This window comes from Neodiprion fabricii, chromosome 1 (assembly GCF_021155785.1).
Source record: "Neodiprion fabricii isolate iyNeoFabr1 chromosome 1, iyNeoFabr1.1, whole genome shotgun sequence".
Classification (NCBI taxonomy): Eukaryota; Metazoa; Arthropoda; class Insecta; order Hymenoptera; family Diprionidae; genus Neodiprion; species Neodiprion fabricii.
In genome coordinates, this window is record NC_060239.1 from 685,087 (window position 1) to 699,760 (window position 14,674).

General features: G+C 46.8%; 2 protein-coding genes across 2 annotated transcripts in view; one reads left to right on the forward strand and one right to left on the reverse strand.

Moving 5' to 3' along the window:
- The window catches only part of LOC124178445 (protein timeless homolog), an 87,567-nt gene that overhangs the window by 30,910 nt on the left and 41,983 nt on the right, over positions 1 to 14,674 (forward strand). The gene's annotated exons all lie outside the window — the stretch shown is intronic.
- On the reverse strand, positions 4,749 to 8,210 carry LOC124178484 (nyctalopin-like). Its single transcript, XM_046561869.1, has one exon. It carries the CDS (start codon positions 7,792 to 7,794, stop codon positions 5,389 to 5,391), a length of 2,406 nt encoding a protein of 801 aa, XP_046417825.1. The 5' UTR covers positions 7,795 to 8,210; the 3' UTR covers positions 4,749 to 5,388.

Consider the following 14,674-nt stretch of genomic DNA (forward strand, 5'->3'; position numbering starts at 1 on the left):
ATGCTTTTTGTCGTTTTCTCTTTCTCTCGAACGACGAAAAGTAAATTAAGATACTCGGTGCTGAAAACTTGGTATTGGTGTGTGTGTGTGTGTGTGTGTGTATTTTTATTTTTTTTTCTCTTTTCGTTTCTTCGTCGGCAAAACTCCGAGGTGTAACTCCATCGACGAGATACCCATTATTCGCTTTTGTGCGCCGAGAGGATCCTCTTACTCTCGCTATATCCCTTCTCCGCACTCGTTTCTAAGATCGCGCGACGCGCCGGTAAACTTGAAAGCCTACCGATGATCTCTACACCCTCCGAAGTTCAAAGCACATCAACAACTTTTCTAGATGTATAAATAACTGTATACGCATCGCGTGAAAAAGATAGAGTAAGGCTTACGCGAACTTGAGATCGTTATATCGGTTCATCGAACACAATATCCAGCTAATATTCGTCGTACTTTTCATTCATTGGGCTTAATTTATTCAACGTGGTTTTTTAGTCTGTCACCTTTACACAGTTTACGAAGCAAACGCGTCCTGTGTCGCGAGTTTCAGCCTTAATCAATTTTTCTGATTGATCGTTGAAACTGGCGTTTCCGAAAATAATTATAACAGCGTGACGTCGATCAGTATTTGCCCCATTTGTCAAAGTTCGCTCAGGTTATGATCCCCATAAACTGTCAAAGCTGCGCGGTTTACCCTCTTCGTACACCTGGATTGATATGGACGGTCGGTCGGCATCGGGCGGGATTTGCAGGAGACATTAAGCTGCGTCATGTATTCGAGCCTTCCAGTCAGAATCAACGCCTCCCAAGCTATTCCCGTTATTCGCCCGTTATTCACCCTCCAGCGTCAGCTGCTCCCTACATACAGGCGTCCCGACGCCACGAGTCACGATCCGCGTGCCGCGCAATATAACCGCATCCATATCTCCATTCTCCAAGGCGGGAATTTAATGTAATAGACGCGATTCAACCCTTGGGTTGTTTTTTCATATCGACGAAATATTGTCATCCGGTTGACTGGAAGGTAGTCGGGTCTCTGGTTCGGTGAGGTTGGTCGATCCTTCGTAACTCATCTCGTCTCATCTCATCTCATCCGAGCTCTTTGCTTCCCTTTTTCTTTTTGTCCAATCTTTTTCTTACAATTCTTCCAGTTCAGAAACACGTTGTTGCTTTTTTCTTCTGTAATCGAACCACCCTGGAAGCTTCGACTATCCTGGCTGAATATAGTTGTGATTGCGGACAACTTTTTCGAGTGTCTGATCGTAGCGCGAATAAAAGTAATACACCGCGCTGTCACTGATCGAATAACAAGTTTTCTTAATATCATAACGTAGGTACGTGACGAAAGTTGTCCGGCAACGACGGGGTTTCTCAATCTTTTTACTACGCGTCTTCTGGCTTGCTATAACTCGGCTTATCAACTTAATAAATCAACGTCGTATTATCTGGTAGATTGAAATCGATGACGCGAAAGTAAAGGGTCTTAAAATTGGGACCAGATGTGGCTTTCGATTTAAAATTAAAATTGGGGTAAACTCATCGTTCGACTACTTACCGTCGATTATCACATTGATAAAATTGATTGATCGAAACCACTGATCTCTATACTGGATGGCTGACTAACGTCCTCGGCTTGATTCGACTGGAAGCAAACGAAATCTACACCAAAATCATGTTGTTCACTGTGTATGTCATTGGTTAAGGTGACAGAACCATGTGACTAAATCTGTTTCTGATCGGCCTTCACCCACGTGACCAGTTAGTTTAACTTCGGGGAATCGCAGCGCTAGCGTCGGTTTTCGGGGCTTCTAATCGACACAAGCTACCGTGTGCTGAAAGCATAGGAGTCAGCCATCCAGTTAGTACAGAGATCAGTGATTGAAACCATATCAAAAAATAGGATCACGAATAAAAGAACCGTCGGGCAAATACCTTCTTATCCGACAATGCGTCTGTAATTCAAGATTCCGTCAACTTCGCGGAGACCAACGAAGAAGCGTTATGATCGTCAGGTGGCGCGTGAATGGGGGGTAAATTGAATTCGTTTGGCGGAGATTCAGCACAGAGAGAATTGGATGGGTGGGTAAATTTTGCCTGTCATCACAGAGAGTTGGCGCCGGTTGTGCCGACGTAGGATACCTAGATACGGAACTCGGTCCTCCTAGAGCTGCGGGAGGCGAGGAACTCTAAGTCGCAAGGCATACAGTTACACGCCCCGTGTATACCCGGAATACAGATATAGGGACAGGATGGCATTGATCGTCTGGTCTTCTATATAATATAGAAACCGTGTGCGACGGTGCCGCGTTCAACCAACACCGTGTCTCCAGAGAGAGGAACCCAGGCGTTGTCGAAACCGCACTGCTCGTCGCTTGGGAAAACAATGGAGCGGAAAACGATGCTCCTTAAAAACGTCATTTTTCAATTTTGACCGGTGGGGCCCCCCATTCGGCTCAAATAATTCAAAAATAATTCCTTCATTTTTTCATATTTTTATCTCAACTTTAACCCGTGCCCCCAAGAGGGTGGATTCCATTGAACTCTTTCAGGGGCACATCAAATCTACCCAATGGATTTAGATGAAATTTTGTAAAGCGGGTTTCTTTGATCGCTGATTAAGCATCTGAACTCAAAATTAAAAAATTAAAAATTCTGGACCCAATATGGCAATATCAAGTGACTTGGGATTTTGGTCTGCCATATTGGATCCGTCATTTTGAATTTTTCAATTTTGAGTTCAGACTCGTAATCAACGACCCAAGAGACTCAACCATACCAAATTTCATCTAAATCCGTTCGGTAGATATGATGTGGAAATTCAGCCTCTTTAAGGCCCGCATGGGTTAGAATTGAGAGAAAAATCTGAAAAAATGAGGGTATTATTTTTTAATTATCTGAAGCCGATTTGAGTGGTAGGCCGGTAAAAATTCCCCAATTACCTTTTCAAGGACCGCTCCAATGCTCAATCTATGTTCTCGCATCCCATAATTTTTACCTTTCCATTAGTAGACAAGATTATTCTCACCCATCGCTAGGTCAATTGAAGTCCTGCCAACACTTTCGGGAAACTTCGTCCCTGTCCTATTTGCCCATTATCGTGTACCCTTTTACCACCAGTGAAACTTGCTCCAATCGGATCTGCACTCTTGGTTTCGAGCTCGTTAATGAGGGACGCAACCTGGGTCGAGGGTATCGGGTCAAATGTACAAGGGGACTTTGTTTCCGGTGTTTGTCGGAGCTTCGAGAAAGGATGCGAAAATTATCGAGAGAGAACGACAACCTCCACTGAGTCCGTAATCTGCGCGGTGCGTAAGGTAAACACGAGTATTGGAGAGGCTACGTTGACGAGGGAGGCGAAATTAGGCTCTGTAATTTTATTCGATTAGGACAAACTGTGTTCCGTTTGGGTTTTCCAAATTCTAAGACGCTCGACGCTTCGTCATTGAACGCCGAACTCCGTAGTTTGATTTCCCCTTTAATCTGAGAACTGAAATCTTCTCGTAGCCTCCAGACTGCAGGGCTGAAAATTCCGCGTCTCACTTCTTCGCCCTCTTGATCGCTCACCACCTCAGATTTTTATTCCATGGTCGAATAAACATTATTGCAGTTTCTACTCGAATTTTCTAACCTCGACGACGATTCGGCAACTGGTCAGCGGAGTTTCCGCTTATTTTACGTTTCATTCTACACTTGCCGGGGGAGTCGAGGCGAGGAATAAGTAAAAGGGGATTGACTTCTGGGCAAAAGAAACTCTCACTCTTTGTGTGTGTACAGGGAAAGACTTGGCATGGTCATTATTTTCATAATAAAATTTGCGTAACTCGGCAGCGTCAGACTCTGCAAACATTGCTGACTCCGCAAAGAGAAGTTTTTTTTAACGAACCGGCTCGTGTAGCGCAAGTTGAAAGAAAAGCATCGCCGTCCTACCCGGCGTCTTTACATTTTTTTTACTTTCTTATCGACCCAACGTACACGGTGTGTATAACATACACAACTTTCGCTACGTAACGTTGCCAGGTTCAGGAACATTTTGAATCTCCTTATGCGTAATGGTAATAAAGCCTGACAGATTGCGTGATCCGATTTCAACGGATCAAATAAATGTTTATATATTATCAAATCAGCCCGGGACAATCGTGACCTTTTCAATTCAAATGCGTACAATATGTATAGACGAGGCGGAAAAATATCAAAGCTTCAAACGAATCTGGCGTAACAGCGTAACGACGATGCTAAAGGGAAATGCGATGATGAGGATGCGGTATACACGGAGAGAAAAATCTGAGAAAAATTACCCTGCTGTTACTAATCGTGATGTAAAATACACCTAATGCAGTTTTTATTGATGCATGTTACAAAAATTATGGGTTTTTATGAAAAAAATTACTACCTTGCTTAGAAACTATGTATTTCGGCAGCACAAAATTTAAAATGTGACGACGCATTTTTCTGATGCAGCACGGTAAAAACTGCATTAGGTGTCTTTTACATCACGATTATAGTAACAGCAGGGTAATTTTTCTCAGATTTTTCTCTCCGTGCATGATTGATGAAAGAAAACATTAGGTAGCCACAATATATTATTTTCTTTGTACATTGGTTTATTATCATAATGGTATTTTGACACTGGTTATTTTTAAGAAAGATAATATCTAGCCTCTGTTTTTTTTCGTTTTCTCTTTATTCTATTTCTTTTTTTTTTTTTCTTTTTTTTTCATTATTTTTTCTTATTTCGTATCATTATCATTACATTTTTCTTGGTGGGGGAGGGGGGGGTTTGGCAAAACCGTCTTTTATTTTGAAAAATAAAAACGATGGATAAAAACCTCGAAGCAAGAACGTTTCTGTACAAATGTTTATTTTGTTTTTTTTTTTCGTTTTTTTTTCCAAATTTGTTATGCAGGATTGGTCTCCGAGTAAAACTTATACTTGTACTTAACTCACACGACGCGTAATAAAACAATTTTATATTTCATTCGATCGATTCATCTTTCTGGTTGCATTCGCACACATGTAATACACCCTCGCATTATTATCATTATTACAACACTCGATTCGTACCAATTCGTCAAATAAATACGACAACCTCCACTATACCATCGTCATCATACCGTATGGATTATACGTGCAATGTATACATAGTACCTTTTCAAACGGACACAATTATAATTTGAACTCTTGTAACACCGTGCGTGATTTCGCCTTCTCCTTGTCGAGGTCCAACCCTGCGCGTTATTTATTACTTGTACCTCCTCATCGTCCCCCGTTCTCGACACTGCATTATTGTCGATTGACACACCGTCCGTTCGGCGTAGAAATAACCGATCACGGATCTCCGAAAATCTTCGTCGTCGTCGTCGTCGTCGTCGTCGGCCATCGTCCATCCCGCGACGAGGATCACCAGAGTTCCGTTACCGGTGTCAGAGTGTGGACCTCTATGTTCTCCTGACGCTCGTAGCAGCAGTCTCTTCTTCTGGCCGTCGCTCGACGCGAAAGAACCACCGAGAGGGCGACAACCGCCCCGAGAGCCGCTCCGACCAGGACGAGCATCCCCGGATGCGCCCCCGCCGATAAACCCTCCGAGATTCGCGCCCCGGAGTCGGTCGCCCGTCCGCTGAGTTCCTCGGCGACCGTGTTCGCCTCCCTTCCGCCCTTTCTCGGCTCCTCTTGCTCCTCCTTCTCCACCTCCACTTTCTCATCCTCATTCGCATCCTCATACCGCGTAGCGTTCGTCGTCGAACTTCCGTTCGCCGGAAGTTTCTCGACTCTGATTTGCAGGGTATTCGTTGGTCTCGGGGTGCTTGGCGCTCGGTTGCGGAGCGGCGCGAGCCGGTGAGAAACGTTGAGGAGAATCGAGGACGCGCTCAGTCTTCCGGGCGACGAGGATGAACTTCGCGTGACCTTGACCGACGTCGATTCTTCTCCCAGGGTTGTATTTTCACCCTCCGTTTCCGACCGCAAAAACAACTCCGTGGTGATGTTTACTGCTTCGGTTGTCAGGGGGTGGGAAGACGTCGCTACGTTCGACTCCTGCGGCGTCGCGACGCTTCTCGACGACGTCGCCTCCGGCTTCGGTGGGGAGGGCAACTCGCGGACGTGTATCCCGTGTGTGCATTTTGCCAGGGGTTCACGCTCCTCGTGATTTCTCAACCATTCACCGAGCCAGTAAATTTCATCGGTACAGTTCCACGGGTTACCGCCGAGTCCCAGGACTCGAAGCTGAGGCACGAAGTAGACGAGGTCCGACCTGACGCTCGTCAGATTCGCGCTCTCGAGGTTGAGTCTGAGCAGACTCTTGCACGCCGACAAGGCCGCCGTGTCGGCCAAGAGCTGAGCGGCCAATACCGGGCTCCTCGACACGTCCAGGTCTACGAGCCTCTCGGGTGCCGGAACCGGAAACGTCATGTCGCCCTGGTCTCGCTGGTCCCACTTGAGGGCGGTCAGCCCCGACATCCGGAGGGTGCCGAGGTGCGTCGGACCGTTGAGAGTGTTCGCCGGGAGCTGTTTCATCGGGTTGTCGGATACGTCGAGCACCTCCAGGGCGATCAGCTGACCGAACGCTCCCTCCTGGATCTCGACGATCGAGTTCTTGCCTAGAGACAATTCGCGCACGTTGTAGAGTCCCAGAAGGTCATTGAATCTCAGTGTATCGATGCGGTTTCGCTCGAGGTTCAGAAAGGACAAACTTCCGGGGAGGCTACGCGGCACTTTGGTTAATAAATTACCGGACAGATCGAGCACTTGGAGGGCCTCGAGTCGGCCCAACGCGTCTTCCTCGACGTCCGTCAGTCGGTTGTCCGACATGTCGAGAAGACGGAGCAGCGGGTAGCTGTCCAGGTCGCCGTCTCGTATCGACGTCAGTCTGTTTCCCGCCAGTCTCAGAGCGCGGACGGACCGCGTCAGCGCTGCCGGGACCCGGATCAGCCCCGTTCTCGACGCGTCGACCGTCTCCAGTTTTCTACCCGTACCCAACAACAGCGAAACGTCGCGTTCACGCAACGGGTTACCCGCCAATCTCAGCACCGAGAGTCCCGGAAGCGGCTGAAGGGCGCCGGAAGCCGCGCGTGACAAACCGTTACGCGAAACGTCGAGCTCACGCAGTCTCCCCAAGCTCTCGAACCACCCGGCGCCGAGCACCTCCAGCTGGTTTCCGCTCAAGTCGAGCTTCTCGAGGGATTCGAGCGGCGTCAGCGCAGTCTCGGGTATGGATGTGAGCTCGTTGTCGGAGAGGTCGAGCTCCTCGAGGAGACCGAGACCGGCGAAAGCTCGCGCGTCGACACTCCCGATACCGTTTCCCTTCAGGCACAGTCGCAAGAGAACCGGAAGTGTTCCGAAGGTGTCGGCACTCAGGTTACTCACTAGGTTATTAGACGCGTCGAGGACCGCGAGGTTGCTCATGTTCACTTGACCACCCTCCGTCCTTCGCATGTCCTCGAGATCGGGCAAATCGTTTCGCGAAATATTCAGCATCCTGGCTCTCTCGAGTCCCGCGAACCACGTCGACGAGTTCAACACCCTCAGGGAACAGTTGGTGAAGTGAAATTCATCGAGGTACGGTAGCGGCGTCGTGCCGTTCGCGAGTTCCTCGAGGAGGCCTAGGATCTCCGTCTCGTTTGCTCCGATTATCCTCAGTCGTCGCGTCGTCGACGAAAGATCGACCAGCCTCGGGACATTTCCCAGGCAAGTCGCCTCCAGGAGGGCAGCCAGGTCTTCCGGATCCGGTAGCTGGTGACACTCGCAGTACTCGGGACACGCGTGGCAGCAACCAAAGACGACCACCAGCACCAGCGCGAAACGCCACATCTCGTTTCTTGCTCGCACCTCACCGGTTTCACATGTCGTATCAATTTCGCTCTCCCGCTAATGTCCCACTTTTTCGCTACCCTCCCTCCACCGACCTCATCTTACCCCCCCGCGTCTCGACGCCGTATATTTCACTCTTACGGTATATTCCTATCGCGTTGTCGCGGTTTGCTCGACTCTTTTTTTCTTGTATCCTTGGAAGTTTTCACGGACTAAATATCCCGCACCTAGTCACCCCTCGAAACGATCCTTCGGCTTGGGTTACTCCGCTCCGTGAGGCGGTACGCGATCGGTATAAACATGATACGACTATCCGTATAACCGGTCGTCGGAATGACGACGGACTTTCGGGCATGAATATCTCTGCGCAACTGAGCCCACCACCACCTCCGTCGACGGTGCCGACCACCACCGTGGTGTCTCTGCCACCGACTCGATAAGGTGGTGCGCGTGCGTTCTTTCGTCCCTCATCCCCCTCTTCTCGTCCTTCTCTATCTCTCTCTCTCTCTATTCACAGCGTCCGTTTCGACGGAGTTCGAGGAATCCGCCAACTACCACCACTATTTTCGTAATTCCGCGCTGCTTCTCCCGCGGATGATCATAATAATCGCACTAACAGTTACGGCAATCACAATCGTAATCGTAACGGCAGATCGGAGAGACTGATTTATCAGTGATTTTATCGCCAGGTACTCCGGTCTATTCCAAGTCAGCTATTGCTTGAGAAGAAACCATAGGATCGTTGTTGTCAGAAACGTTTCACCAATCGAATCCTTTTTCTCATTTGTGAAACAGCACACAGCTCTCCGAATTAAAAATATTACAACTGTATTAGGTAATTTTCACAAAATCTTCCCAACAACAAATAGTTTGCCATTCAGCAATTCAACTGCCACACTTGACTTGTAGTTCAAGTAAAAAAATTTTCGCATTTTTTTTTTTATTTTTCTCCTTGTTTTTCGAGGGAGAAGATACAGGAGAAAGAAAGTAAGGAAGTACAGAAAATTTCTCCTCGTGAATACGAAACTGTACCGTCATGGGTATGTAAAGGTGATCGACCAGTTTCTTTGGAAATGCTCTGGACATTTTAGAAGTAAATTTCGATGTATACAGTACATGTTTATGTATGAAGTGTATTACAGCGCAGAGTTGGCTGAGTAGGCTCTTCTTATTGTTGAGTGTTTTGCTGCGTGGGTATACTTTTGACGTGCGTTTCTATGCTTACCCTACTTCGCGGCCGCGGCGGGTATGGATGCTTGAGTTTTTGCAGATCCCTGGTTCTGAGTTACACATTCCGTCATCCTTCGTACGAGGGTGCTGACTTATATTCCCCGAAGCCGCGGTGAGCCGGATTCGCCGGCATTCTGCACGCACGTACCGACCAAATGATCCTACGGGAACGGGCTTCGACGGTTTTCAATGTGAAAGCCGATTTATCCGGTTCTTGTCATTTATTTTTTTCATCCCTTGTTCGCTACGGCTTCCTTATATGCGTTGATCGTCGTCACCTCCTTGGTGGACTTTGTCAATAACGAACGAATCCTTGAGCTTAAATTCTCGAAGCTTCCTATGCAGTCGAAAACAATGCTATTTCATCTACGTGTGGTTCGTCGCCAATCGATCCTCTCAATCTCGTCGAGTTTTCGCGCCACCCTGCTTTTCTCTTTCTTTTGTCTTCAAATTTGCGAGTTTTTTCATTCTTCTTTTTTGTCTTATTCTTGTATCTGAAGGAGAATTTCGTAATAAAGATTAAAGGTCGGAGTCCTCCTGGTCTTAACCTGCTTGCCCCTATCTCGGCATTATTATTATATGCCCAGAATTTAGCGTTATACGGAGTATTTTTCACCCCTCGAGCCCTAAAGGGTGCAGGTATTCTTCTTGAGATTTTATTTATTTCACTCCTCTGTGCAAGTATTCGCGCGGTTAGGTTGCGAGTTGATGTACTGCAGATAAGTTCTAAAAGGTTGCTTTCCTCCCGTCCTTATCTCCTCCCCGGGTCTTGGGTGAAATTCGAAATGAATTTAACGTCGGAGTCCGTGGGGGTAATGCTCATTTCAAAGAGGAGTACCTACAGCGTGTTATTGCCTCGTCGCAGTCAATGGGCCTCCAGAAAAGCCATAAAGATAAGGGTTGTATCGCAGCAACCGTGTAGTAGGTAGAGTAATATACTCATCGCATAGGCAGCGCGTATTTTTCCATCTTTTTTTCCATCTTATTTCTTTTTTTTTTGATATTCTTTTTCCTCACTTCTCGACCATCTGCGACGAGGTCGACTCTCGATCGTTTCTATTCTCTCACTGTTTTATACATCGCCTCATTCTTATTCCGTTTCTTCGTATTCTATTCCCATATCATTTTGAAAGTCTGTGGCGAAAGCGATATTCTTCAGCTACGGGAAATAGTCTCTTGGGTCTTTTGGAAACCCGAAGATGGGTATAAATTTTTACCGAGGTTTGCAGACTCTTCTCGCTATTGTACACGTTTTTGGCAGCTACCTATTACTTCGCCATGTTTTTCTGGATCTTTCGCAGAGATTATTGTGTACTCGTCTTGAAGCGCGTAGCCGAGGAAGGATGAAATTCATGGGAGGAAAAGGGAGACACTGCCAGAGTTCTGCTGGGATTGGTCGCGGGATGTTGTAATTGCAGTCAATCGGTATGCCGGGAAATGGGTGGGTAATGGCCTTGTCCCCGATGTCTCGGCCCCGCCGATGCCCGAGAGAGCTTCCTGCTACTCCGAAATCTCCGTTATTTCCTCCCCCTTTTCTTCTTTTTCAGACGGTACTCGTCTTTTCTTTCTTTGCTCAACTCGCCGCTTTTTCCCTTTTTTGCTTTCTTTTCTCCCTCTTCTCGCGAGGGCCCTTATAGCTTTGGCGCATCGGCGGGAATCAAAGTATCACCCACACGCAACCGTCACACTGCAAGCTCCGTTTCTTCATTTCTCTATGAAGATATTATCACGTAATCAGTTTCTCGCGGGCATATATATTTTTTTGCAGAGACAAAAAATTATGATTCAATAGCCTTTACATTGGTATCGATAAAATATTCAGCTGTGAAACATCTTGGCAGCTCGTTGTGTTCATATTTCGTTTTCAAAGCAAGTGAAAAGAAATAAGACTGATACGGTATCGTCAGATCAGATCGACAGTATCTAGAAACAAGCTTTTTGCAAATCGTTTTTTTTTATAGAGTCGCCTGGCAACGTCGAGGAGTCGTGACGTAGAAAAAGACGGGACCGTGGCAGAAGTTGAGTGGTTTTTTTCGTTTGGTCGGCGTGTTTCTGGCGAAAAATAAAAATGAATTGTGAGCAAAGAAATGAAGAAAAAATAAATAAAAAATTGGAAAGAACAGGAAAACAAAGTAAAAAATAACTATATCTCCGCACTGCGCGGTACGTGCGCGTCGGTCGACGGCTTGTCTTGTACGCGTGGATCTATCAGGGTCGAAATGGAAAATAAATAGGTAGAAGGAAAGAGAAAAAGAAAAACCCTGAAAATCAAGGAAAGGTAGGAGGGGGAAATATGTCAGCATTCTCCTGAATTTCAAAGCTCCTTACCCTGCGTCACGTATATCTGGGGAACGGTAGGTGTCAGCCTCTCTCGCCCGTTCAATTCGATATCGAAATCTGTAGTTCTTATCTTACTTTCCGCGACCGAAGTTTCAACAACGGTTTTTCATCCCAGTGTATGCAATTTTTCTTTTTAATTTATACGTTTCTCTGTTCGCATGTGAGATTCGCATTGTCGAAAGTAATTATAATACTGTACCTACCTATAATTTACATACATCGTTGAAGCGGAAACGAGAACTTCCATATTTTCAAGAATACTTCTACCGGCAAGAAAGGTATCCCCGGGCGATATATCCGATTTAATTTCTTTTCCAATATGTTACGGTCGACTAAAAACTAAGCCACACGTATTTTTTTTTCGTCTTCATATGCCATTAATGCTTAGTTTTTAGTCTACTATAACATATTACAAAAGAAATAAAATCGGATAGATCGACTTGGAACACTTTGCTTGTGAATGTAACGAGGCGCAGATAACTCGCCTCTCTCTACATGCAAACGTAATTCGAGAGAATGTGTTGAAGACTATCGGGAAAAAGAATTAAGCGCCTCGCAGCGATAGTACTCGACCACTCTGTAGATGGGAGGTTTTATCGTCCCTGCGGAAGGTTAAAAATTCCCGAGCGATGAATCTTTGATAACCGATCGACTCGCGTCTGGCCTCTCTCTACCTTCGCGATTAAAACCCTCGCCAGCTCCTGCGGGTGACCCTTTCAATGGGATCTATTGCTCTCGGAACAGAGCTGCATGGATAGAAGCCGGGATTTATCATCGGGTGTGTTTCAAGGCGACGCGACGCCGTTTCGAGGCCGCTACTATCCGCATGCAGGTATATTTGTCTTGGTTCAAAATTCTCTTCCTCGCGTCCTTGAACTCCGGACTCCGGTGATAGGTAATCGCGTTAAACACGGTAATCGCGGGCTAATTCAACGGAAGATTCGTGTCCCCGACGACGATGTCGAAAGGAGGACTAATTGTTAGTACCGCAAAGTTGAAAAGATCGTTCCTTGTTTTCTCCGCGACGTTGTGTATAAAACTTGGTGAAACACGATGTCGCGTGGGTAAAACGAGGGGCGTCCAACGCATCTCGTTAAAGGGTGAGGGTACAGCTTTGACGGTCTAAAATCATACATATTTGTGGAGTTTTTTTTTTTTTTTTTAAGGAAAATGAAAACAATCAAAGTAATTTGAGTTTGAGAGATTAATTATTCATAGTTTGAAGAATAATTTGGAAATTTTTCACTAAAATTAATAACAAAATGGTTAGAATATTCTAACAATAGATACGATTTTAGACCGTCGAAGCTGTAATCCTACCCCAAAAAAAAAAAAGTAATACGCGTCCCAACCTTGGAACGTACCGAAGCTGAATGAACGAACGGGGTCGAAATGATGGGTACAAATGCGTGTTTACTGCGTGTGTGCGAGGGACTCGGTCCGTATCTTCGGGGGCACAATGCGGCGCCCCTGCAGGGCGGATCCTGAGGCACGATGCCACCGGGGCGAGATCCGTGTCACAGGGTGGATACTCTCGCCCTCGATAGGTGCGATATACAGCCCCCGGCTTCCCTCGCCCCCCCATTTCCGCCCCCATCATCCCCCTCACTTTCGGGAACATAGTGTCGCGCTAATGGACGCCTCGAGATTTATGTCAGCTTGGAAACCGCGCCGCCTGAACCTCGTCGCGTCCAATGCACTCGGATTCATCCCGGCGAACGAAACAAAAAGTGCGGAAACTCAACGGTTGATCAGTTGCGTTTTTTTTTCAGCCGTCCCTTCGGCTGAAATCGTTCGTCGGACACTTGTCGAACGGACTCGACGTGGTGATCCACGATCCGACGTCAGTCCGACGGACCCTTTTTGCCTGGGACAATCATTCACATGCGTGAAAGTTGCTTGTCCCGTATGAAATATTTCCCGTATACTATTCTCGAATTGTGAGACAATTTTCCGACCGAAGGGATGCGGGAAGCTTTCGCTTTCGAACCATTTTTATCCGGGAGAACGAGGAAAGATTCGATCAGTCGAAGATGTTCGTCCCTGTATGAAAGAAAAAGAAACAAAAAAAGAAATAAACAAATAAATGACACAAATCGTATCGTTGTTCAATCTTGAAGAATTCGTTCGTATTTCGAGATCGGATCGCTAAAAATCGTCCAAGCGAGTATTTTTTATCTGTCACGTGTAATAATATTCGCGGTATCTTATCATCGGTGTGGGTAAAAAATTCTTGGGTGAAGTTGGCCCTTCTGAAGAGACTTCCGGTTCCCCGTTTTCTTTTTGCCCATGCATCAATGTGTCTCGTCGCTCTCTGTCCTACCGTCATCCGTGTCTTCCTCACCGTTCACCTCTTCGAAGTGTGTCTGATCCAAGGGTCGGACGTAGGGAGGAAAGGTTGACACCGCCAGTTGACCGTCCAACGGTAGAACGGACTCTATAAGAATTTATCACTTTCATATCGCCCTGCCACGCCGCTCCGTGAAAGGGGGGGAAAAACAGGCGCGTAACCTCGATCATCGATCGTCTTTCAATGCCACCTGGGACCCGAGCGAAGACTTTATCTCGATCCGAAGCCTATTTCATACCTCTTTCGACCGCGACGCGAAATTCCAGTCTGCAATATTCCGCATCCGCAATCAACGACTCCGGGCCGCCCGCCTGCAATTAGAATCGGTGTCTTCCCCTCGGCGACGTCGAGGTCCTCGAGTTAACTCGACCCCTATATCTTGCCCTTATCTGGCAGCTCTCGTATCGCCCGTGAAAGACGCGTAAGATAACGGATATGACTGGTTCGCGGAGAGCCGGCGAATTATACCTACTCGTGCATAGGTGAAAGGGGGGCGGAATATTCAACTACGTATAATAATAACAACAACCGATCCCCGGCCACATTCGGTGTCTGCTTTGTGCGCGTGTAAATTGGCTCGCTTATATCTCGCCTAATATACACGCTAACTCCTTGATGTCGTAGCCTCGGCGACGGTTCCCTGCGCCGTTATTCCGGAATCACAGAACCGAGATTCGAACCGCCAGAGATCTCGATGTCAGATTCATCCGTATAACGTATATGTATACAGGAATTAACGGGGTTCAGACCGGGATCAGAGTCTAGGTGTATTCGCTTCTCTGCAACCTTTCACCCGCTTGCTCCTCTTCTCCAAATGAGAAAGATTAACGAAGTGATCGGTTTTATTCTTTTCTTTCTCTCTCTCTGTCTCTCTCTCTCTTTTCGTGAGTCTCGCGTTTTTTTTTTTTTCTCGAAAGGTTGAAGGACACCTCGAGCTTCTGAGTTCTTTACCGGTAGAGT

Excerpts from the sequence above, each read along its gene's own strand:
- LOC124178484 (XM_046561869.1), bottom strand. The coding sequence starts at position 7,794 with ATGTGGCGTTTCGCGCTGGTGCTGGTGGTCGTCTTTGGTTGCTGCCAC.